General features: G+C 40.4%; 1 protein-coding gene across 1 annotated transcript in view; it reads left to right on the top strand.

The window, feature by feature from the left end:
- Positions 1–25,733, top strand: part of NOP14 (NOP14 nucleolar protein) — a 31,003-nt gene extending 5,270 nt beyond the window's left edge. The window contains exons 3-18 of the mRNA XM_006262640.4: positions 59–200; positions 655–800; positions 2,035–2,172; positions 4,845–4,967; positions 6,615–6,746; positions 9,725–10,016; positions 11,287–11,417; positions 11,667–11,752; positions 12,958–13,093; positions 15,212–15,313; positions 19,793–19,946; positions 20,857–21,016; positions 22,677–22,824; positions 24,281–24,399; positions 25,042–25,197; positions 25,579–25,733. Of these exons, the coding sequence (XP_006262702.2) occupies positions 59–200; positions 655–800; positions 2,035–2,172; positions 4,845–4,967; positions 6,615–6,746; positions 9,725–10,016; positions 11,287–11,417; positions 11,667–11,752; positions 12,958–13,093; positions 15,212–15,313; positions 19,793–19,946; positions 20,857–21,016; positions 22,677–22,824; positions 24,281–24,399; positions 25,042–25,197; positions 25,579–25,678 (2,265 nt within the window). The 3' untranslated portion in view covers positions 25,679–25,733. The remainder of the gene's footprint in view (positions 1–58; positions 201–654; positions 801–2,034; positions 2,173–4,844; positions 4,968–6,614; positions 6,747–9,724; positions 10,017–11,286; positions 11,418–11,666; positions 11,753–12,957; positions 13,094–15,211; positions 15,314–19,792; positions 19,947–20,856; positions 21,017–22,676; positions 22,825–24,280; positions 24,400–25,041; positions 25,198–25,578) is intronic.
- The last annotated feature ends 835 nt before the right edge of the window (positions 25,734–26,568 follow it).

Below are 26,568 nucleotides of genomic sequence, written 5' to 3'. Positions count from 1 at the left end.
TCTGGTGTATAAACTGAAAAATGTTCCTTTATTTAAAGTGGGTGACTTATTTTTATAGCAAAACTTTGGAAAGAAAAATATCTATAACCTCAACGAAGATGAAGAATTGACCCATTATGGCCAATCTTTGGCAGATATTGAAAAACTTAATGACATCGTGGATAGTGATAGTGATGCTGAAGAAAGAGGTGCACTATCAGGTAAGTAAGTTAAGGAGATATTATTTTCTGTTTTATTTAACAATTCTCGCTATTAATATGACTATATGAATTGTTGTGCATCCCCTTTTTAACTGTGAAAAGAATACAAGGTAAACCTGAAATTTTAAAATTAACCACCTAATAGTTTGATCCAAAATGAGCAAAACGACTTGTATTAGTATTATGTTATAAGGTTTCAACCATTCTAATTAAATATTTATTATATAGGACTGACCTTTTTACACACACACATGCGTGCGCGTACACACACACATACACACACAAAACTGTTAGTCTTTAAACAAGCTTTAAGTTTATTTAGTGGCTTATTTAAGAAGTTGCTAAAAAAACTAAAGCAATCAAGTTACCTACATTGTTTCTAACATAAGAGTTAGGCCATTGGCAAAAGCAACAGCTTAATGATAAACATAAATTCATCCTTCCTTTTCCCCAGCTGAGTTAACTGCTGCTCACTTTGGAGGTGGTGGAGGTCTCCTTCATAAGAAAACAGTTAGTAGGCAGCAAGACGAAGATGAGGAAAAACCTAAATCTCGCAAGGAGCTCATCGAAGAGCTCATTGCCAAATCCAAACAAGAAAAGGTGAGTATGTATATGCTTTGAACAAAACATGTCAATTGAGGATAGTTTTTCTCTGGCCTATGACATTTCTTAACCCATTTACATAAAAAGAAAAACACTAGTGATTTGAGTAGATTCATTGTGAATGTGAACCCAAGAGATGAAAAATGTCGTAACCTTTGTGAGGTTTAGGGCATGGAAAACCTCCATGCTTTTCCTACTCGGAAAGAGGAATAACAAGGTAAGCGACGGTTCAATGATTTTTTTAAAACATGGAGGCTAAAGATCCATGAATAATGCCAAAATGAACTTGGGTAACTTGTGAGAAAAATGCAGTTTTCCAAAACCTTTGCGTCACCCAGCCCTTAGCTGGGGCAAATCCAGAGAGGGAACAGTGGTATGGGTGGGTCACATATCTTTCAGACCATGCTATAGGAACGGCAGTTGGGGAGGGGGATTAAGTCTCTGAAGCAGGTTAGACTCTACCCCTCTTGGCACTCCCTTCCTTCCCCTCCATGTTCAGCAATATGTCTCTTCCCTCCCATTCATACCTTTCCCCACATGGTGCTGCCACTATGCCTGCCATGCTCAGCAGACCTGAGGGGCTCCAGGGCCATTGTTGCCCTGCTCCAGCTAGGGCTGTGGGGAGCAGCTGCATAAGGAGTTGGGGACAGCAGCAACAGGAAGATTCCCCCTCCCTCTCTATCTGTTCCCCCACACAGCCAAATCCAATGGCAGGAGGAGCTGGAACAGTGGTGGCAGTAGACAAGTTTCCCTTTCCTTCGCCCAGAGTATAGGTAGAGAGGACAAGCAGAGCTAGGGGAGGTGCTGCTGAGCATGGAGAAGATGGGGTATTAAAAGGAGGGTTCAGATGGGAGATTCTTATCTGCCTGAGGGACTTAACTTTCAAGTCTCTGGCTGCTGCTCAGAGGGCATGGTCTGCTTTCCTTGGTGAGAGGGAGTCTGGGAGGAGGCATGCAGTTCTGGTCACTCTTTCTGCACCCTCTTTTAAAAATCCTGGATCTGCCTATACACTTAGCCTGGTCAACTTGAATGCCATGTTCTTCTTCCATATTGCCTTTCAGTTTTGCACTGCTTGCTTCACCAAGGATGGTTAAAATTGCCAAACAGGGGTTGATAGAATTATTTAACTATGTAATCTCCACGTAAATAATCTTTGCTTTTTGTGCAGCAGATAATTTTTTTCTTGTTTGGTCATGTAATTGCCAATTTAACACATTATGTTTCTATATAGAGAGAGAGACAGACTCAAAGAGAAAATGCCTTAGAACTCACAGAAAAGCTTGACAGTGACTGGAAAGAAATCCAAACCCTTCTCTCCCACAAAACCCCCAAGTCGGAGAGGAAAGATAAAGAAGAGGAGAAACCCAAGGTAATAGTTGTGTTGGCAGTCTTTGTGGATTTAAATGTATTACTGATCCAAAGTAGTGATTGAGGGAAAGCGGGAAAATTGATAGTTAATTAATGATTAGTGATAATTTGCATATAACCATTTTTAGCAAAATTTTAAAAATAAAATGCCGCCTCTAGTTAAATTGGAAGAATGCTATAACTTTTTAGAGAGTTCCATTTTACAATCCTGAGGTTGGAATGATTTTAAACAGATGTTGTTATAGAGGAGTAAAGGGATCCATGAGTCATACATGTGTTTACCCTTATCCTTTTTCTTTAACTAGTGAATTTGCATGAGATTCAGTATAATATAGAATTGTCAACAGTGTTCTGAATTATTATCTGACACCAAAGTATTTTTCTGAAGAGTTAGCATTGTGTTTCATGAGACTGTTGTCTGAGACTCCATGTGCCTATGAACTGTTTCTTGGATAATGTTTCTCTAACTTGGCAATAACTTCATTACTGCTTCAACTAGCCTATGAGGTTTCATGATCTATTTTTACATAAAAAAATAAATGAAAATGCTCTTGATTTTGAGTAGGTTTGCTGTGTGAACCTACAAGCTCTGTTATCTACCTATTAACAAACATGTTATACCATGAATGATTGATCATTTTTAGGTAGGATGGATTTGATTCAAATTACTGGTCAGGGAGCCTCAATTTAATCATTGTTTTCTACAAAAAATGCATTCTTGTTGTTGGATATCCTTTATTCATTTAACTTCTTGAAACTGCACTTTTAGAGAAAGGTAAGTCCTTGACTCTACACAAACTTGCAGAGAACAATAGGGCTAATGGGTGGGTAATCAGGTCTGGTATCTCTTATCTCTATATACTGCTGTTATCAAGGATGTTAACTCTGAAGCTTGCAAAGAACAGTTTTTCCAACTGTTCAGTTGGTCTAATAAAAGATATCACATCCACCCAAAGAACCTTGTTTGCCTGTGATCTCTGGAGGCACAAAACCACAGTTTTTGAGAACTGGAACTGAGCATCACAGAGATGCTTAATGGTATCTTCTAGACTGAGCACCAAGTCCCGATGGGTAGAGTGATTTTCTTTAATCTTTACTAATCTGTAGAGGAGCCTCTGGGAACCCATACAACTGGGCTTCTAATATAGTCCATGGCCTGTTGTGACGTATTTATAAAATGTATAAAAAGGTTTCATGAAGATATTGTCTCAAATAGTATATAATGAGGCATTATGCTCCCTATTTCATAATGATATATTTGAGCTTTAACATATCTTAAATTAAAACTATCTTTATATATTTATGTTTTTTTAAAAGCATCTTAGCAAAAAAATTAAAAATACTATTAAATTAAAAAAATTTGATTTAATTCTTTTTAAATGGTGTTTTTATTTTTATCCTGTTTTTAGGAATGGGTATTATAATGTGTTGAATTTGTTTTCCATTTTTCCTTGCGCAAAGAAACCTTGCAAATAACAACTAGGAAGTACACTTTCCAAGTTAGTGAATTAAGAAAGTTGGCTTAAGAAGAGGAAGCGAGATAATGCAGTTGCATGTTAGTCTTGTTTATTCTGAAAATTGTTGTTTTAATTTTAGTTAAAACACTTCATAATATACCAATTAATGCACTGCAGTGTGTTAATAGGACACCTTGGTATAAGCACTTTGTTGTGTTTTGCTAAGAAAGGATATAAGGCTTTAGCAAAACAGTACAGGGACACATTCACAAATGAACAGCTTCCTCTTCACAAAACAATTCTGGAATAAATAGGAAGTGAGAATTTGTGCTTTTCATTTGCAATCAAGTGTAATTTGGGAGTGAATTAGTACTACGCTGGGGGGGGGTTGTGTAAAAGGAAAATTCCCCAACTTTATATTTCAGGGGACTGTGTATAATTTTTTTGAGGGAAGCAGCTTGTTTTCATGCAGAGGTACTCGACCCCTGGCCCACAGCACCATATCATCTGGTCTGTGGGCCTCCTCATGGGTTGGGAAATTTGGTGGTGTGTGAGGGGTGGCATTGCCCCCTGCTGCCAAATTTCCCGACTCTTTAGGAGCCCCTGGCCTTGCGTATTGGATTGGGCACCCAATCCCAACTTGCTGGGCCATGTGGAGGTAGCCCAGGGCAGTTCCAGGGGGGCAGTGCCAGGCCTCAAGGCCCTATCTGGCCCACAGGTTATCCCTATGCCACTCATGGCCCATGGGGCCAGAAGCTGAGCACCACTGTTTCTGGTGGATTAAGCATGTGATGAGGATCTAAGAACATTTGGATGTCAACCTCAGTTGTCACATTGTTTTTCAGTGTAGCTTTGGACACATTGCTTGTCCTCTCAGTAGCTCATTTTTCCAGTCTTTAAGATGAAGGTAATGTCTTTGTAAATAACCAGATGTTGCACAGTGCATTGAAGATCCAAAGTCCTATGTAGCTGCTAAGTATTAATAGTTTTGTTACCTGATTTTTTTTTTTAAGGAGGATAATATTTTGTTAAGATTTCAATTTAGCAAATGTGTGTAGGATTTTTTTTTAGAGTGAAACCATCTACAAATGCCTTTGGTGTTCCATGTCAGTTCTGCCTTTTATTCCATTCCTTGTCCATCAAGCTTTCTCAGGTAGAAGCAAGACATAAAAGTGTCATGTTTGTTAATCATAACTCGATACATTCTTCTCTTTAGCCTGATGAATATGATATGATTGTTCGAGAGCTTGGATTTGAGATGAAGGCACAACCCTCAGACAGGATGAAAACAGAGGACGAACTAGCAAAAGAGGAGCAAGAACGACTTGAGAAACTTGAGGTACTGTAGCATTTTCGGCTGTGGTATAGCACTCCTACGGAGAGTGACCCAGTACCATTTTATTCCCTTTGCTTGCCTCAAATTGAAAGTTGCTGTACTAAGAATAGTAAGAAACAAAAAAAATCTGTTGTGCTTAAAAGGTAATCTGATCATTTAAAAAAAAAATGGCTTGGGCCAAACACTTGACCTGCAGCATTACATAATAGTACAACCAATGCTTTCTCCAGCTAAAAACAACCATCATTGTAGCTGTCGTTGCATGATGTATTCAGATCTAAGATGTTCTTAAACTTTATTACAATTGCCTGTTTGGCAATACCAAAGCTGAATTAACATCATGTGCCTCTTCCCTTCTGGGTTGCAGAGGGTCATTTGCTAGGAGCATTGTGCTCTGCAGTGAAGCCAATTTTGCCAAGGAAGCATTGTGTGTTCCCTGCATAATGTGGAGCCTAGCGTCTCTTGTGCATTGGTGCAGAATGAGTAAATCTTAGTGGGGCCTAAGGCTCATCTTGTAAAGTGATTTTTCACATATTGGAAGGGCAAATTATTGCCAGGTACAGCAGCCTTTAGGGTACATGTACATCGTTGTGGACACTCTTATGTAGTGAAATTGGAGCTAGCCCTGCATGTTGTGGTTCCCAAACCCAAATTGATATAGCTGTGTTGGTGTAGTGCCAGCAAACAAAGTTATGCTGCTTGCAATTTGGGAGCTAGTGCACGTAGAGCTAGCTTGTATAGCTCTGCCAGTACCGGCTTGGCTTTTGTAGACATAACTCTAGCACAGCGGTGCTCAAATCTTTTTGGCCGGTGGGCTGGATGAGCAGTGCCCAAGTCATCCATGGGCTGGATTTAGCTGATGGTCCTGATCCAGCGTGGGGTGGTCTTGGCAGAGCCCCATCCAGCAGCATGGAGCGGGGCAGGGGCATCCCAGCTGCAACCTAGTTCCACCATTCCCCTGTCACCAAGTTTCCCATTCCATGGGGAGCCTTGAGGGCCAAATACCTATGGCTTCATGGGCAACATTTGGCCTGCAGACTGGAGGTTGAGCACACCTGCTCAACTAGAACTGTGGGGACTTTCTCCATACCTTGTAGCTCACCAGTGTCTAGTCTAGCTAGGTGCTTATTAATTAAAAAAAAATCCCAGTAATAATGGTCTGTTAAGTCGATTTAAGGTTCTGTAAAACTTAATATTCCTAGTTCTATATAGATGTGGTTTATATTTTCCATATTTGGTTTGATTTTGAAACAGATGCATATTTTAAAATCATAACTCCAAAGAATCTTTAACTTTTTGGTAACCTGTATTTATCAAGATATATCTATGTGGATTCCCCTTCTTCCCCATAGGAACAAATATTTAATTATCAGAGTTACACAGAACTTCTAGTAAGTCTTCCAAATTAGGTTTAGAAGAGTTAACTAGTCTTACCTATCGAAACAAGGATTCTCAGACTTCAAACTAATGTGTTGTCCTGTCTCTTGACTTGATGATTGTTTTTATCAAGAGGGATAATGCCAGTTAAGAACTTTGCTTTTTCTTTGCTTTTTTTTACCTATTGTATTGACATGATATTCTGTCTTGATGCAGAATTATTGGACTTTTATATAACTTGTGTTCATGTTCAAAATTTATTTTAAATTGCAGGCAGACAGACTGCGTCGAATGCATGGAAAAGAAGACCATGAGAACAAAAAGAAACCCAAGCATATATCAGCTGATGATCTAGCTGATGGTTTCATCCTAGATAAAGATGACAGACGTTTACTTTGTTATAAAGTAAGAGTTCATTTGTTTTATGGTGACTTTCAGAGCGGCTGAAATGAAGAGAAAAGAACATCAAGTGAAACAGTAGTCTTTTCTGTTCATTTTAGTCTGCTTGTCGCACTTTCTACCTGGACATTATTCTTTTAATATGGAGATTGTATCACATTTTCCCCTGCTTGAGGGTAGATGATCATAGAACCAGCAGAAAGAGGGCCGTCTTGAAGAGCTATGCCAGTTGCTGTTACAAGCTCTTCAGAGTTTATTCTAATTATCCCCCGCTGTGCAGCCAATGTGACTTACTGTGTGCTTTCCTTGCACACAGAAGACCCTGACTGGAAAAAGAAAGTAGTGACCTAAAGTAACAAATTCACCCTGCCCTCTGAATTGTGCCCAGCTGCAGTAGGAAGCTCGGCCCTCATGAGGGTTGTTTTTTTCCTCTGTCAAATGGAAGAATCATCCGGCTTTAAATGCATTGATTTGGCTACTCCCTCTGAAACATGACCCTGTAAAAAGACCAGAGTGGGCTCCATGTTTCTTTCAGTTAATCTGTATTTGTTATGCTCAATTCACAGGAAATTATGACTGCTTCTGCTGACAATTCTACCTCTCGCTTGCAAATGCTTTTACATATTATAACTGAAAATGGAAATACTGGAATTAAATTAATCTAGTTGATAATGTGTGGGACATACTATAAATAAATACTCTCTTCCAGATCCATATTGTCTGTAAAGGCTAACAGGAGTAAAAAGAAGAAAAGCTCTGGTCCCAAAATAGAGGTTTACTTACTTTTATACATACTGCAGTCCCACTGACAGCAACAGAATTGAAAAAGGTGTAATTCTGAAGAATTGGCCCAGTTGCAGCTCTTAGATCCAATTCCAGTGGCTTCTGACATCTTGGAACAAGGCTCCTAATAAATTCTAGATTGGGTGGGCAATTACAGTAAGCTTTGGTGAGCTGTTGAGGGCTGAGTGGGAGAAGTGGGGGAGATACCAGTTGATCCTATTCAGCCCTCCAGCCACCACTGGGAGTCTGAGGAGGGAAGGCTGACCCCTGTGCTGCTCTGTTCTGCCACAGGTCGGGCCAGGCTGCACAGCCTGTAGATTCCTCCACCCTCCTGCAACCATTCCCTCACCCAGCTTCCTGTTGGCATTGTGGCTGTGTAGTGCTGGCACTGAAATAGCTGGGCCTGCACAGGGCAGAATGCGATGCAGCACACTGAGCACCTGTCCCACCTGCCCTCCCACTGCAATGAACCACTGCTGCTGCACCACACCAAGAAAGTCGGGGATGACTTGACGCTGTAGTTCAAGCGGGATGCAGGCAACGTGGAGAGGGTCTAAAGATGAGCCACTCGTCTGATTAGAGGCCTGGAGGGAAAGCCCTATGAGGAAAGGCTAAGGGACCTTAACCTTTTCAGCCTTTCCAAGAGAAGGCTTAGGAGGGGGGGACATTGTGGTGGCACACATTCATAAGGGGAGAGCAACATGAAATAGTTGATGATCTGTTTACCAGGGAACCCCCTGGAACAAGGAACAATGGCCATAAGCTACTGGAGAGAAGGTTTAGACTGGACATTAGAAAAAAGTTCTTCGCGGTCAGGGTTGCCAGGATCTGGAATGGGCTTCCAAAGGAGGTGGTGCTCACCCCATCCTTGGGGGTCTTCAGGAGGTGACTGGACAGGCACCTGGCTGGGTTCACATGACCCCAGGTTTAGTGACCCTTTTCTTGCCTGCCAGGGGCAAGGGGTCAGAGCAGATGGCCCGCTGAGGTCCCTTCCGACCCTAGAATCTATGAATCTGAGTGCCTGGAGCCACCCCTCCCATGCCACCAAATTTCACAACCCAGGGAGAGCCCTGCAGGCCAGATGCTATGGTGCTGTAGGCCAGAGGTTGAGTACCTCTGCATGAGAACAAGTTACTTCTCTCAAAAAAACAAACAAACCAACCAGTTCCCTGAAATATAAATTATACACAGGCCTGTCTGTGGCTAACACAGACTCACCTCCTAGTGGTGCCACAGTAGCAGCAGCTCATGGCAGGCATGCAGGATGGTTACCTAGAGCACTGCATCACGTCCCATTCTGTGTGGGCCCAGCTGCTGGTTGTACTGTGGTGCCAGGAGTTCACAGCTGCAGTGCCAACAGGAGGCCGGGCGAGAGGGGTGGAGGAGTCTGCGTGCTGCCCAACCTGGCCCCAGCTCTGGCAGAGCAGAGCGGGGCAAGGTGCAGCTCTCCTTCCTCAGGCTCCTGGCAGCAGCCAGCAGGCTGGATAGGATCAATTGGCAGCCCAGATACACCCCATTCGTGCTCTGCATCCTGCCTTTTGTGCATTTCCACAGCTGTCTTGCAGCATTTTCCATTCCATCCTTGTCTTCCTTCTCTTGGTGACAGCTTTTCCATTGTTCCTATAGACTAGGGTTCTCAACCTTTCTAGACCCAAGGCACCTTTGTTTGACTCAAGGCACCCACTGGAAAATGCTAGTTCATAGTTTTTACTTGTGTTTTGATTATGGAAAAAGAATAGAGCTATTCTCTTCTAAAGAACTCAGAAAGACCACAACAGGGCAGAATGTTTTTAACCCTATGGATTCCTGTTTGAAATCTCTGGGTTTATTTGTGGATCATGTTTGCACACTTTACAGTGCTAACATTGCTTGGCATTCAGTGGCACCCTTGAAAGGATCTCAAGACACCCCAGGGTGTTGCAGCACCCTGGTTGAGAATCATTGCTCTAGGCTCCCCACAGCTGACAAACCATTTTATATATTGAACCTATCCAGGCTCTTTTCTACCATCATGTTGTCTGCCTCATTCCCCAGAATCTTAAGTGAGAGTCAGTTCATCTCAAGCAGATTCTGAGATGACAAGATTAATAATGTGATATCTTACCTGTAACATAATTTAGGATATTATTTTAATTTAAAGTTTTTTTTTATCTGAGAGTATACTGTAAACTCTTTTATGGTTTCTTTTTCTCTAATAATAGGACGGGAAACTGGATATTGGAAATGATGAGGAAGAGGACAGTAAGCATGAAGAAGACGGTGACAATGAGAGTGAAGAAGATAAAAGTGAGGAAGAACCTGATAGTAAGGATGAGGATGAGGATGCTGTAGACAGTCACTCTGACCTTGAATCTGGCCTTGAGAGTGAGGAAGAGGCCATTTCAAATGAAAGAGAGAAGAAACACCAAGAAAATGAAAAGAACTTGCAGAATGATGAAGGACAAAAAGCTGAGATAGAAGCTGCCAGGGTTGAGCTGCCCTATACATTTTCTGGTAAGCAAAGTACTGATCCAAAGCATATTGAAATTAGTGAATATTCCAGTTGGCTTAAACTGATTTACAATAGAAGTTTTTCTCTCTTTAATTGGGAAGTTCTAAGACTACTCCTCCTTGAGGTTCTATCTCATAATAACCCTTTAGGCTTAGGAGTACTAGAAGTAGCCCAGTGGAGCCATTAACAGCTATTCGTTCTCAGCAAGAATATTTCTGAGCAACTTGAGAAAATTGTCTTAGAGCAGAACCTGCTATTTCCACTCCCCTCTCAGCCCTTGAAGTGAAAGACTTAAGTCATGATGAAAACCCATGAAGAATTGTGACCGGTGCTGTCAGCGCATCCCGTTCAAAAAGGGCCTTTTACGATGCCGTCTTTGTCGATTCTCTTGCACGTATTATAAATTAAGAGCAGATCATCTTTCATATTTGAAATAAAGTTTGCTTGCCAGAGAAGCAGCAATGTGCCACTTATTCTTACCATGTAGTCCTTCAAGTCAAACTCTTGTGGTATAGCATCTCTAGAATAGTTTCTTCAGGAAAAATATTTTGTATACTCTGCAGGCTGATCATTGTTCTTAACTAGAATAGTTCACTAAACAAGTGCGCTAGTAAGAAATGCTGAACTACAGGGTTTAAAGGAGCTGTGTTGAAATTAGACATCCTTTTGCATGATTTGTTAGGCTGCTTGCAACTTCCATTGGAAGGGATCTGAAGTAATAGCAGATGTTGAGTAATGCATTTTAAATTGGATTCAGCATTTGCTTAACTAAAACATTTTTTTTTTTAAATCAGGAAGTGCAACGACTTAAGACTTTTCACAAACATTAATTTATGCATGTACATAATGATTTCCCTGTAAAACTGGCACATCTGTGTTCTTTTCTTTTAGTAGCTTGGTGTTTCATACAAAAAACCTTAATAAATTGGATTCAGATTCCACAGTTAATGATACTGTAAATGCAGAAACCAAAAAACATAGATTTGTATGTAAATGCATACTTAACTTTGACTACTGTCCTTTATGTGTGTATGTATGCAGATTACAGTAAACCTTAGTTATGTCATTGCCCTCTGATTCTCAAACAGTATAAGCATTTATATGATTTTTATGCATGTTTAAAAGATGCTAACATAAAACTATATTTTCAGTATAGTTTTGTTCTGAAGAATAGCTGTTTTAATATCAGTAGTTTGTTAATATATTTAAATGTTTTCAAGTTTATAATTAAGCCTAACCTGATATGAAGAACTCTTGTTTTTATTTTTATAGTTCCTGAATCATACGAGAAGCTTAAATCTTTACTGACTGGAAAAACAACAGCACAACAACTTGTTGTACTAGGGAGAATTCAGAAGTGCAATCATCCAAGCCTGGCAGTGGGAAATAAAGCAAAGTTAGAAGTATGTGTTTAAGACTTTAAATGAGCTTTGAATTTTAAAGCATATTTACAAAATATTCAAGCAGTTTGAAATATGCTGTTTTGTTTTCATGTTTGTGTGAAGTTTTTTCTTCAAAATTTACATAGGGGGAATGTAAATCACTGTTCAGTTGCTATTTCTTTCCCTATCTTCCTTGTGCTGTTTAAAAGAAAAAAAAGATGCACAGAGAAAATGAACTATAGTAGTTATGATGTGTTGTGCTTATTGCAGAAACTGTTTGGTTTGCTTTTGGAGTACACTGGAGAGTTAGCAACTATGGACGCCCCAGAGCTCAAAACAATTGACAGATTGGTCCTGTAAGTACCATATTAGAAAGCAATGTAGCCCCTCTCCCACCGTAGCAAGCTTACCACTGATCAGATTGGACCTAATTGTCATGTTTTCAAATGCCTTTCCCTCATTGCAGAGTATGCTTACTTCTCAGGCTTTCAAACCCATAGCCTGCTACTATGTACATAGCTGCCATAATGTACTTCTTCCCTTCTGCTCGTATGTCCATAGTCTTAACCACAGTGACAGATCTTGGTACCACTTGTTTTATTGTGTGTTAACATTGCTTCGCTGCGTGCCTTAAACACCTTAAAAAATGTCAGCATTTGAAAATAGATGGTCTGTCAGAGATAATAGAGATACGGGAATATATTATTACTTGCAAAACCTTAAAGAAAGCCATTTAGATTCCCAATTCAAGCATTTATCATATTTGTAATTGCTCCCCACAGGGTTGGGAATTTGGCCACAGGGCAAGTGGTGGCCATGGCAGCTGCCACTTGTCCTGCCACCAATTTTTTCACCCCTGCTATATGCTAAATGAAACAGGGAACCTAGATCATAGGACCAAAGGCATGTTCTATACAAGAAGTGTGAATTAAGGTCTCACAGTCTTACCTGAACCTGGCAAACTAAATAACAAATCAATACATCATTTTCTATGTGTTTTTATTCCTTTTTCTCTAACAAAAAGGTCAAAACAAATTATCTTATCTGCAGTTGGAACAATCCCCACATCGCAAATCTTCAGTTCTCTCACTTGAGAACTTTCTCCCTGAAAAATTCCTGAAGCTAGCTGAAAATATAGTAGATGAGGTCCAAAACAGTTTCTGAAAGAAAAAAAAATCAGAGGACCATGTTAGGCAACCTAAGTATAGGTTTCTCAACCAGCCTCCTCTTATAAAAACATGACCTTAAAAGACTGTGTGGCTGATTCTTAGTAGATGATGAAACTGTCTTTGAAATGGCTAGTTTGCATAATGTAAATGGAAGACAACTGAGTAGAGGTTTGGTTGACATATGCCATATACTTGTATATCTGGACATAATAAGTAACGTTAAGAGTCAAGAAATTCAAAAAGAAATATGTCCATTATGCCACCTTAACTTGATTAAAGGACAGTAGTATATTTTAAATGCATATAAGATTTCCCTGGGTGCCTTAGAAGTCCTAGTTCTTTGTTAGCAGAAGCAGTGTAACTGGATGGTGATTTGTGTTTCTTGTTAAAAGGCCGTTGTACAAGCTTTGCCAGATGTTTCCTGAAGCTGCAAGTAACAGTATGAAATTTGTACTTCGAGACGCTGCACATGACATGGAAGAAATGATTGAAGTCAAGGGCCGTGCAGCATTTCCGGGGTTAGACTTGGTAATTAATATGTTCTGTTTTGAAAGTCTGTTGCCTCCTCCACCCCCACCCCCACACATGAAATAACATGCCAACATAATATTACATTTTGTAGGAAAGCTAAAAACTCAAAATAATTACACATGGTTTCTACTCTGGGTTTCTTATACCTTGAATATCCTATCCAGATTATATTCAAGAACATTTAATAGATTTAGAGTTATGGCATCAGAAGTGTTAAATAAGTGATGAGAAAAACCCTATTTGCATCTAAATTCCCAGTGAGTCTAACCTTGTTTGCTTTACTTTACCTGCTGAGCTCTGAGTTCAGGATTATTTGTATCTTGTCTTGCTTTAGGTGCAACAGATGTTAGTAAAGATGTCTTCTTTTTTTCCTCTTTGCTCAAGTAAAAAAATACTCTTTATGTCAGTTGAAACTTTAAATAAAAATTATTCACAGAGCTGTAGTTTCCACAGTATAGCAGTTACTTCTTTCTTGTTGAAAGAAATGGCAAATTTAATTACAGGTAATTCTTTGAGCTATAGATTAATAGTTACTGAATTATTAACTTTGAAATAAAATGATTGGGTCTTCTTCTTTACATTCCTGTATGTTGCAGAGGAAGTTTAGGTTAGATATTAGAAAGAATTATCTCACTGGGAGGGTAGTACAGCATTAGAACAGGTTACCCAAAGTGGTTTTTAAGACCCAGCTAGACAAAGCCTTGGCTGGGATGATCTAGTTGGAGATGATTCTGCTTTGAGCAGGGAGTTGGACTAGATGACCGCCTGTGGTCCCTTCTAACCTTAATTTTCTATGATTCTATGACACTGGCTCTTGTAAATCTCCCAAACCGTAGGTAATTGGATATTTGGGAATTCAAGATGGGATGCATTTAACTCAGTGCTTCAAGGACAAGCTATAATGGTTTGATTCACAGGGACTGGCTTAGTGGAGTGAGAATTCTCACCAGATTTAGTACAGTAGTAGAAGAGTATTTGGTAGGATATTGGAGATGGATTGGGAGGACATGCTTGGTGGGCATAAGGTACTTTAAGCTTGATAGGTCATTTTTAAAACCTATCCTGAAATTAAATACCTTTTATTAGACCAACTGGAAAATGGCAAGAAAATTGTCCTTTTCTGTAAGGTTTTGGGATCAAAGTCCCTTCATCAGGCTCTGGGAAAAGTTCAGATGATACAAGATGGTAAAAAGTCCCCATAGGTAGGAAATAAACTTCATTTTTGCACAGAGGGAGCTGAAGATGGAAGTCTGTCCCTCTGGGTCCATGAGAGTGTCTTTGTGAGCTGTGTTGAGTAGCATTTTGATGTGTTGATCAGGTAGAATTCCTTCCCTGGAGGTGTCAGATGGCAGGCAGGGAGGTAAAAAAAACTTCCTTGTTGTTCTGCACTGAAGTTTAAAATCCCAAATCAGCTAAAATTCAGCATCTTCTATGTTATTTATTTCCTGAAATAAAGACTTTTCAAGATAGCTTGGGCATCACTTTTGAATGCATTGAAGAAAATTTTAACTTCTGGTCTTTGCAATTAGTATGTCACTGACGCAGACATAAGTAATGTCAGTGGCATCTAGTAACCAAATAACCTCCTTGAAATAAAATATGTATTTATAGTATAAGTTTTATAGAAAAAACAAACATGAAAACAATAAAAGACTACGTACATGTCCAGCTTCTACACCAGGATCCTAATGGATCTAAACCTCTTATGGACTCCTCAAGATCACAGCATTTTTGGGTGGCAAAATCTCTTCCCTTAACTCCCCAACAAATTCTGTCTCTTCAGCTTGCCACAGGTACTTTAAATATTGCTTTGTCTTTTTGATCACCAGCATGTTCTTACAAGTTGGTGCCAAGATACTCTTATCTGAGGGTATCCTGTTTGCTCATCAGAGAGCTCCCATTAAAGTAAAGTAATATAGGTATTTATAGGTATATAAAAAAAACCTTCTGCTTACCCCAGTGTAAGGTACACAGTGTGTTTTAATAACTAGGCTATATATCCATGGTTTATGGATGAGGAAATAAGTTACATTTTAATGTCAACCCTATTTTTCAGGTACTTAAAACAGTTATGTATTGTATTTTAATTTCTTAATCTGTTTTATTCTTTATCAGCTTATTTATTTGAAAATTACTGCAATACTCTTTCCAACCTCTGACTTTTGGCACCCAGTAGTCACACCTGCATTTATGTATATGAGTCAGTTGCTTACTAAGGTAAGTGCATAATGTTTTACCCCACTATAAGGCTGTATTTCTCCATCTCTTCCTTAAGTACAATTAAAAATACTTTTGAGATTTAGAAATATATTTAGAACTTTCTTGAAAGGATAGCTAAAAATAGGTTTGGCTAGTAAAGCACTTCATATCGACAATTGACTTGGAGAACAACTTGATCTGAGGAAGAAGGCCTTGTACATAGGTAAGCATCGCAGGGCACTAAGGTGCCTGCTCCTCTTAGAGCAGAGATTGCCTGGGGGGAGAGCACAAAGAGCCAAGTAAGAACCCAGGTGCAGGTTGCCATGACAATTGGCTAATGAGGGAGTTGGCTGCACCTGCAGCTGGTCAGCTGGCTGGAGGAGGCAGGGCCCTAGGCCCATATAACCCTAGGGCTGGGAGCAGGCAGGTGGTTCCCTACCAGCAGCCCAAGGGGAAGGAACCTCCAGGAAGGAAGGGCCCAGATATGTGGTAGCCAGCAGATATGCTACCCTTAGAACAAAGGGGACACAAGGAGCCCATAAGGTATCCTTGCCTACTTGGCACAAAGCCTCAGAGAGGGAGTTTTACTCTTTTAAAGGGGCAGGGCATGACATGAGTTTTGCATTGCGTTACAACCCAGGGACTCATGGTGGTTGGCTGTGGTGTGTGTGCGCTGCCTGATAACATTGGTGGTTTGGGTGAGGCTATATGGGGAAGGCGGAGGCCTCATTGGGGCCTACCACAACGTGGGGACCCCGGCGTCAGAGAGGGTGCGTTATTTGCGGTGCACAGACCCCAGTGCCAAGGGGCGCAGAGACAGGGCTGCAGAGAGCCCAGTGAGGACAAGGGGCTGAATTATAATGAGGCCTAGGCAAGACAATGCCAGTATCATCTGCAAGGCTTGGGGTGTGGTAAAGGGACGGTTGGAGCCACGCATATAGCTCATAAGGCTGAGAGATACAAGAACTGTCCACAGTGAAGCGGGACGTCAAGTGGTCTAGAAACAACAGGGTTAATAGGATCTAGCCAGACCATGTCCAAACCTAAAGCTTAAGGGCAGCTTCCCTATATTCATCATACCAACAAGACATGGCGGGCTTGAACGAGGGTGCTTGTAGGGCTACAGTAAGCCTAACCATCAGAAAAACGCACCCAGTGACTTGCCAATGTCCTGTACAGAAATTTCACACCCATTAAAAGGCATGAGACTTGTGGATATGCTGCGTAGTGATTCAAAGCAATGATCTTGCATGCTAAGTGTTCTTTTATTTTAAGAGCAGTCATTTTTGCTTGTATTAAAAAATCTATTTGGTCCTGCTAGAACCTGTCTTGTTTTGCAGTGAAGTTAAAATGCATCCCTTCCCCCTCCACCTGCTAAATAGAAGATGACCCTGATTTTAAGACCGTATAGAATAATTACATTTTATACATGGAAAATGTATACATGTGTTATAATTTTCCAGGTATAGGATCTAGTTATTGGAGGGTTTCCTTGAGTTTCTCAACCTCCCATTGTTACAGCAGGGAAAATAAATCGGAGCGGTCAGGTAGCCCCTTGCTTTCTGCTTCCCCTCAACATTTTCCCCTGGCAATCCCTTTCCCCTCTCCTTACTGTTAGACCCTGCTCTTCCTGAGCACATGGAAATGAGGAGTACATTTCAAAACAGTAACCTTGAAATTAAACATGGCTGTACCAGTTTGCATATAGTACCCACGTACTTTAGCTCACCCAGAATTGATGCATGCTACCTTTTTTCAAACTACCACAAGTTTTAGCACAGGCACTTCATGAACACACTTTTGAACAGCACTTTAACACCTACTTACCTGTAGTAGAAGCTGTGCATGATATTAGTCCAAAGTCAAAGGCTTGTGATGTACCACGTAGTTCATTGGGTCAACAGCATTTCTAGGTCATGGTGACCCCACTGCTCGGCACTGCTCAGTATGTGTGTATGCCCCAGATGCCCTCCCACAAAGGATCCAGATTCTAATTAGTCCCCCCTCATGACTGGAACCAGGTATTCTTGTCATGAATTCTTGGATGCTCCAAAAATGTATATGCAGATGAGGTGCAGGGCAACCTGGCGTGGATTCATCTCATGGAGGGTGGGGCCATAGTAATCATGTGTGCCAAGCTGAGAATGGGTGACAGAGGGGTTCTGAGTGAACTGTTTGGGGCTCCATTTGGTGATGTTTGCCAGGCATTTAAGGCTGGTGAAGAAACAGGAATCAGTGGAAATGGGAAAAAAAGGTGCAGCTCAGCTGTAGGAGTAAAGAGGAAGTTGAAATGTGTGTGTATTGTGGCTGACCATTACCTGAAAAAAGAGTCAGCCATGAGGGGGACTGCGCTTAATGGACACTACCATATGTCTTACTCAGATGGGTGCACTAACCTATCCTTGCAGTAGGTTTCTATTAGTCTTTTGGCTCAGATCTCCTGGCAGGGGAGATGCGATGATCACCAGGCCTCTTGTGGGCCAAGAGATGGTTTTCCCAGGGTGAGAATTTGGAACTGATTTGGCCCTTGAAACAAAAAAACCATAACCCCTAGCATGTTTGCCTGATGAGGACCATGTGCGTTATAGTTATGCTCAGTATTGGCTATATTTAATCAACATCATAGTTAGTTTCCATTGCTGAGTACATGCTTCTTTTGGCAGCAGTTTAATGATAGCCAGTGTATTTAGTGAGATTTCCTTGTTTGAAAAAATTAAGATACAGGGCTTTTTTCCCCATGCCAATTGAGTGAAAAACCTTGTCGTTTCTGAGTAAATACAGTATTTACATATTTGAAAGTTCTGGATTCAATTACTCAGATGTCAGCAATGATGCACAACCATTCTGAAATTCATTTTTTCAGATTGGTTCATTTCTCAAAAGGGGTATTGAGCTTTGTGGTCCGTAGAGCAGGAACCAAATTTAAGAATAGATCAGAAGTAAAGAATGTCATGGGAACAGAATGAGCAAGAAGAAATGTTTGTACTTTAGCGACCTCTAGAGGCCCATATAGTTTTGACATCTTTTCTACTGGATGCCACATCTTTCTTCTTTGGCAATCCCTTGCAGTCGAGGATGATTGTCTTATCTGTGTGCGTAAAGACAGCTGATCAGGCCTATCCAAGATCAACAGACTGACTACTCCAGTTGAGACATGTGCTTCTGTCAGTGTTGCCAGGTGTACAATAATTATCGTATATGTACAATAACTTAAATCCTTATATGACATATGATCAATAATAGTTAAAGTGTTCAGAACATATGATAATTGTAAAGGCTGCTAGTTGATGCAGCATATACAAAATCCAAGTCACTCTCGGAGAGTCTTAACTGACTTTTGGGTTTGCTGTCAGCACTTTCTTCTGATTACTTGCTGGGAAGTAAAGAAATGCTTCAACTTTGATCCAGTTCTCTCTCACTCACTGGCAAGCTACAGTGAGTAATATAAAGTAAATAAGATGGATCATTTGCATACTTATTTGCATATTTTTTCCTTGTACAATAGTTTTTTCAGCAAATATGATCATTTTGAGCTTCCATGACAATAATGTCATGTTTAAGATCTGGCAGTGCTGGTTTCCATGTGGGGTGGGTGGCACTGGCTTCTTGATTTGGTTTGCAGCATGCTGTTTCTGCTGCTCCCGCTTTTCTATCTCCTGTTGTTGTAGGTTTCAAAATACTGAGATCCCTGCAGCAGACTCTTTCTTCATTTGGGGTGGTCTTGGGCAATAGATTCCCATGAGTTGAAGTCGATGTTGCATTTTTTTAAATTGGCCTTGAGGGTGTCCCTGAAGCACTTTTTCTGTCTTTCTTTGAGCATATTCCTTGGCTGAACTGGACGAATAAAACTTGATTTAAGAGTCTGGAGTCAGACGTCTGCATGACATGGCTGGCCCAACAAAGTTGGGTCACATAGGGTGGAAATAGACGTCACCTGAAGTCTCGTTTGTGCTGCCATAATATTTTTTTATGGCAGCACAAATGCCAAGCAAATACATGTTGATGCCCTTTGTTGCGCCACATGAAAAGAAAAGCAGTGACACAACAAAAGGTAGTAATGGACTCTGCCCTTTTATTGCAGCGGATGTCTGTTACCTCTGTTGCGCTTTCCACACTCAGCCAGACCTGCACCCTAGGTCTGGCTGAGTGGGGAAAAGTGCTTCTGGGTGGGTGGGGAAGAGTCTGACTGGGTGGGGAAAAACTTGCTTCCACCGCCCAGGTCATCAGCTTCATTTGGCAACTTCCATCTCTAGCCATATTCTTTCTTCAGTGAGGTGTTGTAAGGGATCAGATTTTATTAGGGAGAAGTGATATGTTAGTAAAATAACCTTTAAAAATGTATTTTTAGAAGAACTGCAAAAAATGGCCCTTAGAGGTTAAATACTTGTGCAACTTAATAAAACAGTTTTCATTGTTGGGGTTATCTTTGCTTGACAGTTTCTTTTCTTTTTTTCTTTTGTTTTTGTTTGTTTTTTTTACTAACTTTTCTGTTAATAGTGCCAAGTTACAACACTACAAGATGTTGTTAAAGGACTGTTTGTGTGCTGTTTGTTCCTGGAATATGTATCTGTCTCTCAAAGATTTGTACCAGAACTTATCAATTTTCTTCTTGGAATACTTCACATTGCTCTACCTGAAAAACAAGCCCAGGGTAAGCCTATTCGGAGTGAAAATTATGACTGTGCAGTTGTTCTTAGGCTTCGGTTTGATTACGTTTTGGTCTCAAGATCACTGTGTTCCAAACAAAAGACTAGATCATTGCCTAGATTAGGGTATCAAACTCACCTTGAGCCCTAGGCTGGATCTAGACCATGAAGCTCCTCCTGGGCTGGATTTGCAGGTCAAACAGCTACAGTGGGTGCTGGGATGGGGGCCAGGTGGCCACAGGGTGACCATAGGCTGTCACGTAGCATTTGTTGACCTTCCTGCCATGTTGGCCATCTCTAAACAGGTCTGGGGGCTGCAAATTTTGCAACAGGCTACACACCTCCAGATCTGTGTCCCCAACTTTCAGTAGCTTGATGGACTGGATGGAGCAGCTCCATGGAGCTAGTGAATCATGCAAGTCATCTGCATGTTCTTCCACGCTGCTTCCCAGGTCCCACAGCAAAACAGTACTTCCACCTTAGCACTACTGTGTAGTAGGGAAAACAGCCTGAGGGTAATGAATGTGGATACTGTTAAGCACCAGAGGGCTTTAAGACTGATACACCACACGTAATCATTTGTCACATTATCACATTTCAAATTATGAAACACTTCGTAAATAATCTGTGAGCAGAAATCTCTTACTGGTCTCTGCTCAATCTTTGCCTTACTCGGTTAACTGATCCTTGGCTTTCTTTTTCTAGTTTTGGCTTATATGGTAAACTAAAACATACTAAAAGCTGTGATATACAAATTATTGAGAAAAACTTAATTAGGTAGATAGCAAATGTTTTTGCTTTACAGAAGGTATGCAAATAACCAAAATATGCAAGTAATCGATGCATGATGAAACAGAACCTATGATTTTAACATAAACATCTAACCTGTATGTAACTGTTTATCTGTGCTTTCAGGCTATACTCTGGTGCACCCTTTCAGGCTGCTGGGGAAAAATTCAGAATTGCTCATGGTCTCTGATAAGAAGGATATGGAGACCTGGCAAAAGCAGAATCTGCCCCTGAGTATTGTGACTAGATTAAAAGAAATGAGCAAAACAGAAATGAATCATTTCAGGTATGTAAGGCAAGTGAGCTTAGGATTTAGCCCTTCCTCTACGTTTTTCGAAGTGGCACTTTTATCTGTGAAACTGCGATTTTTGACACATGTATAGTTTGGATTTGGTGTAGCTGTGTTCATTTTGTGCTTCCCTACTGAGCAAGCCTAACAGAACCTTTAGACTCAGAAAAAACATAACTAGATGTTTGACACTAGAGGAGGAAGAGGACTCGGGGGAGTCCTCCCATCTTTTAGCCTAATAGCCTTGGCCGCTTACAGATGGGGGAGGGGTGGGAGGAACGGTGCTTTACTTTCAGGTCAGTATGCCCCCACACCGAGCACAGCACATGCCCAGAGGAGGAATCATGTTAGTTTAACCCAGCTTGGCCAGTGTCTGTATAGCTCGTGCACTTCAGTGGGGCTTTTTGGTGCTTTTAGCTTAGCACTGATTCAACTCAGTAGCTGAGCCGGGTCAAACTAACACAGTTTCTCTTCCGGTAAAGTGCCGTGCTGCATCTCCTGTTTCTCGGCTGAATGTTCTAACAACTGAGCCATGAGGTAGATTAGTGATTCTCAGCCAGAGTGCCACCAGTTCTTTTGAAGGATGCCATAAAATGTGAGGAGATAAGCAATTAGGGCATTTGTACATATGCATGCACCATAGCACTGAGAAAATGGCAGCAGTGCACTTTTGAACTAAAACACATTGAAGATGTTTTAGTTCAAAAGCACACTGCTGCCATTTTCTACACTGATGCGCATTTTGCCATTTATACAAATGCATGCAACGCAGCCCTGGGCACATCAACTGAGTCTGCAGAGCATGTGAGCTAATCAAGTCTGCTTGGAGGTGCTGGATTTCCGGCCCATTGGAGCAGACAAAAGTGCCTGTGTAAATTCCCTTAGAGTTGTTGGTTGTAGGAGATGAACAAAGTGTGAGAAAATAAGCAGATAAGCATAGGCTTAAGCTGGTCCCTCTGCAGGGAGGTAAGCACTGTAATATATTGTTTTTGAAACTGGATACGATTCAACTCACAGAAGTTATGGAGAGGTGCCTTGAGTCTAAAAAGGTTGAGACCCACTAGGCATAGATATTTCCTAGAATGTTCCCCAACTTTCTTTTGAAGTTGACTCACTGGACAGCCAGTGGGGGAAGATAGGTGGGGCCAGGAAAAGAACAGGCCAGAAAGAGTATAGCTTAGTAATGTAGATGCTGCCCTGAAAAAAAAAAAAAATAGCTGGGGGTTGTAGTTTGGGCTTCTGCCCCAGTTTCTGGCAGAAACTCTCCCAGTTCTGTTCAATCCATTTTATCCAGTGGATCTGAAATGTAAGGTACAGTGAGCTTCAAGAGCATTTTCCTGAAGTTCAAATCCTCTGGGTTTGCTGGGGGCCTAGAACCCAGATCTCCTGCTGCTTGGGCAAGTGACCTGATCAGTAAGCTGTTGGACTAGAAAGTAGACAGGCCCTCTTCTTTATCCATTTTACTTCTGGCAGGTACATGCACAGGACAGTCCTGTTCCTTCACAGGTGGAAATGGAATCCAAAATGTGTGCAAGTGCCAAAGATTGCCTGATTTTTGCTACATATGGGTCACTTAAGTGTGTGAACATGAAATAGAATTTAGCCTGAAATCTCTAGGTCATCTCCTATCTATCTCAGTAACAGTGTTATTTAACAGGTTATCATGCCTAGCCCTATGTCTGGATCTTATTAAGAGATGTGGAGCTCTCTATGGATCTTTGTCATCTTTCCATGAAATAGTACACCCCATCAGAGTACTCCTTACAGAACATATACCAGTGAGTGACTACCCTAAACAGCTGCAGGTAAGTGTTCTCCAGGAACCTCATTGCTGATATATATGTTAGTAAATTCTGGGGCGCCAGAAGGGATGCGCCGAAAAGGGGGGCGGGGGGCAGATTTAATTAAAAATAAAAAATGTAACATAAAATATTTATTGGAAAGACAAGCATATATATATTTTAGAATTTGTACGTAACAGTGTGTCATTGGAGAAGATGGAAATGGTAGGATAGATGTTTTTCACTATAGATCTAATGTAGACTCTTTAACCAGAGAGGTACCATTTAAGGCATCTTCCTAGTGGTAACTCTTTAAGTGGCTTTCTTTATACAAATGCTGTAGAAGTCTTAACTGTTCTGAGGATCTTTTATGAATCTGAAGTCACTGGCACAACTAAACAAATCTTTAAAATTCAAAGATACTGTTGGGATAGGTACCTTCATAGAGCAAGTATAAATGTCTGTTATCAGCTTCACCAGTTAAAATTATCTAGCTCTTTTTTTCCAGAGGTGAAAGGAAAAGGTATTTTGAGTCTATTGTCAGTTCTTCAAAATATGGATGGAATAGGGATGGAATCTGTGAGCAAAAAGACCATCATGAAATATGTTAAGGAGAAGTATGATGTAAATAAATCATGTTGAATGGCCCTTTGTTAAAGATTCACAAAAAGAACAGTGAATGTCATCTTTAGAATTCTAATCTGAGGGACAGCTATAGACTAAAGCTAGTTTCTAATGTTTTTGGTCCTCATCCTAAATTGCCCTCTCTCTGTTTGGCCACAGAGTCCTTCCTGCTGTTCATTAGATTGCCCTGTGGATCTCTGGCTAGGAATAGATGTCACAGAATGAAGCGAATCATCTGTGCTGCAACACAGCTAATCCATTTCATTGGGCAAAACATGTCATCCTTTGTCCCACCCTTTATGCTGCAGGGCAAGGAGCAGCATAATCTCCTTGCTTTTTCCTGCTCACCCAGATCCGTCCCTCACAATCGTGGGGAGTGGGTCTGGCTGAGCGGGGAACCCTGACTTTCCCACTTATGGAGAGATACTCCAAGATTCCCTGAGGTGCCTCTCTGTAAGTGGGGAAAGCTGACACGTGCTCTGGGGGCTTGATGGCAGAAGAGTAGCAGACACATGTCCAGGGTGGCTGGAGATTACAAGCAGCTCAGGCTGCCCATGCCCTCCTGCCACAGGGCTAATGGATCTGTCACAGTAAAGCAGCAGTCTATTATTTTGCCATGCTACTGATTTTCCTTTGAGGTGCAACAAAGGATGCAATATCTATTTGCTCACTGATGTTACATATTTTTATGGCATTATGAGATGATGTGAGGCAATGTCTGTTTTCTCACTGAGAGGCTATTTTGTTTGGAGTACTTTAGCCAGGAAAACAGTATTGATGAATCAGTTCATGAAGCTTTCTCTAACATGGAATCTTTGAATAGCTTTTAAAATTCTACCTTTATTTGCATTTTCAGGAATTGCATCAAAATGCTCTGAAAGAACTAGAGAACAAAGAGAAACACTATAACCCATTGGTGTGTGAGAAAAAGAAGCCAGTGCCACTGAAACTATACACACCAAAAATAGTGAAAGTGTAAGTAGAGTATCCTTCACTGGGTTGAAGAAAGGAAAACCCCTAAAGGAAGTGTTCCTGCCTCCCTGTCTTGACCTTTGTCTGACCAAGAAATTGTTTTTTTGTTCTTGCTGAATACAGACCTCACAATGATTATACACATCTTTATTACTCTGGGCTAGGTTATATTAATGTAATGTATTCAAGATTATCCTAGAAGTGTACTAGTATCAACTAGATCACACAGGCAGACTGGCAAGATATATTACAACTATATTCTGCATTGACAGCTAATTTATTCCTAGAATTTATATAGTTACTGTCTTCAGTGTTGCTTATAGCTATTTAGAAACTGCTTCTGCTGCACCATCTGCAATTTTCCCAAGTTCTACCTGGCGCTCTACACAAAGGATGAAGCAGACCCTCTTGCCTAGCATTTATCTCCAGGAACCTAGGCACGCTTACAATATGTTGTGAGAATCCATCTTCATAAATGAAACTGTTTAAAACTTTAGTGCTGAGTGTTGCCCCAGGAGCATGCAAGGGGTAGAATACAAAAAACCCAGCATCTGTATAAAACCTAGTTTCTGTTGAGTTTCAAAAATGACTATACTTTTTGGAAATTACTTCATGCTCAGACATACAAACATGTTCTAATTTCAGCTTGGAGTTTGGGAGAAAGCAAGGAGGCAGTAAGGAGGAGCAGGAAAAAAAGCGACTGATCCACAAACACAAACGTGAATTTAAGGGAGCTGTTCGTGAAATACGTAAAGATAACCAGTTCCTGGCTAGGATGCAACTTTTAGAAACCATGGAAAGGTAATATATGCAATGTTAAAACAGCAGGTGGGGTTATTTTACATGCTAACCGGTGTTCATTCTTAGTAGTCCCTGGCATGGCTGCCATGTTCTGGCCTCAGTGTATGGTTGACCAACAATTGGGGGGAAACAAAAACAGGACAAATTCAGCTACAAGCTATTCTTGGACCCAGCAGCCTTATCATTTGGAATGTATTAGGGTTCAGCTGTTTCATACCTTTAGTTTCAGGATGAGTATCATACCATTGCTAATTTTCATTTAAACTGCACTCATAGTATTTAAAAAAAGGAGGATTTTTTTCAATTAATATTTGAACACTTGCTGTTTTGTTTGGCATAGTGTTTTCAGAATGAAGATTTAAACATGATTTCTTTTTCTAGGGATTCTGAAAGAAAAAGAAAAGTGAAATATCTTCTTCATAACCTTGCCACACAAGAAGGTGAATGGAAGGCATTGAAGAGGAAAAAGTTTAAGAACTAATTCTGTCATAAGCAGAAATTTTTTCATTCTTTTTTAATAAATTTTATGTGAATTCCTTGAGTGTATATGTTATATGGAAAAACCCCATCAAGAACTGTCTTCAAAAAAGATTCTGATAATGGTTTAGACAAATGCTCCTGTTTATCTGTCTTCTCTGTGTGAAAAAAATAAGATGATATTCTTTGGTATTTGTTGTACTTCATATTTTAATTCATTAGTATTTTTGAGTGGACAGCTCTTCAGACAACTGTAACTTCATTCCAGGAACAATTTTATTAGTTCACATTGTGCCTTATTAAGTAGGTATTCTAAAAATAATCATGTAACAGGAGGAGACTTTTTATTCTTTTGAAAAATTGATGAGATTGAATTATCTCTCAAATCACAGAATTCTTGGAGACCAAGCAGTAAGCCTTTTCCTGCAGGAAATTATGAATTCCTTTTGCTTATTATATCACAAATGTTTTGAACCACTGAGAAGAACGCTTGCCTGACATGATCATTGAAAAACTGAATATTTATTGTCTTTATAAAGTTCTCCACAAACAAAGCTGATGGTTGTAATAATAACATACAGAATGAGTAGAATAGATAATGCTATAAATATTCTGGACCTTTTTCACTGCTTAACTGCATGGTCTGAATGGAATCAGGATCCCTATACTCACCACCGTTTTCATGCAGTTAAGAAATAATTGTAACTTTTTTCCCTGCAAAAAAAGTTTTAAATTAGATCTTTTACAGTTTCCCCATTTTAGAATGGTTAAAGTTAGTAAAAGGTCTGTTAGGGAACCTTCATTTATATGGCTCATAAAAGTTCTAAACGTCCTGCAGAATGAAACCATCTTTTCTTCAGAGTTGTACAAATGTGAAAACCTTAAAGTGCAACT

This window comes from Alligator mississippiensis, chromosome 2 (genome assembly GCF_030867095.1).
Source record: "Alligator mississippiensis isolate rAllMis1 chromosome 2, rAllMis1, whole genome shotgun sequence".
NCBI lineage: Eukaryota > Metazoa > Chordata > Crocodylia > Alligatoridae > Alligator > Alligator mississippiensis.
Note: the sequence above shows the minus strand (reverse complement) of the source record. Positions and strands in the feature narration are given on the sequence as shown.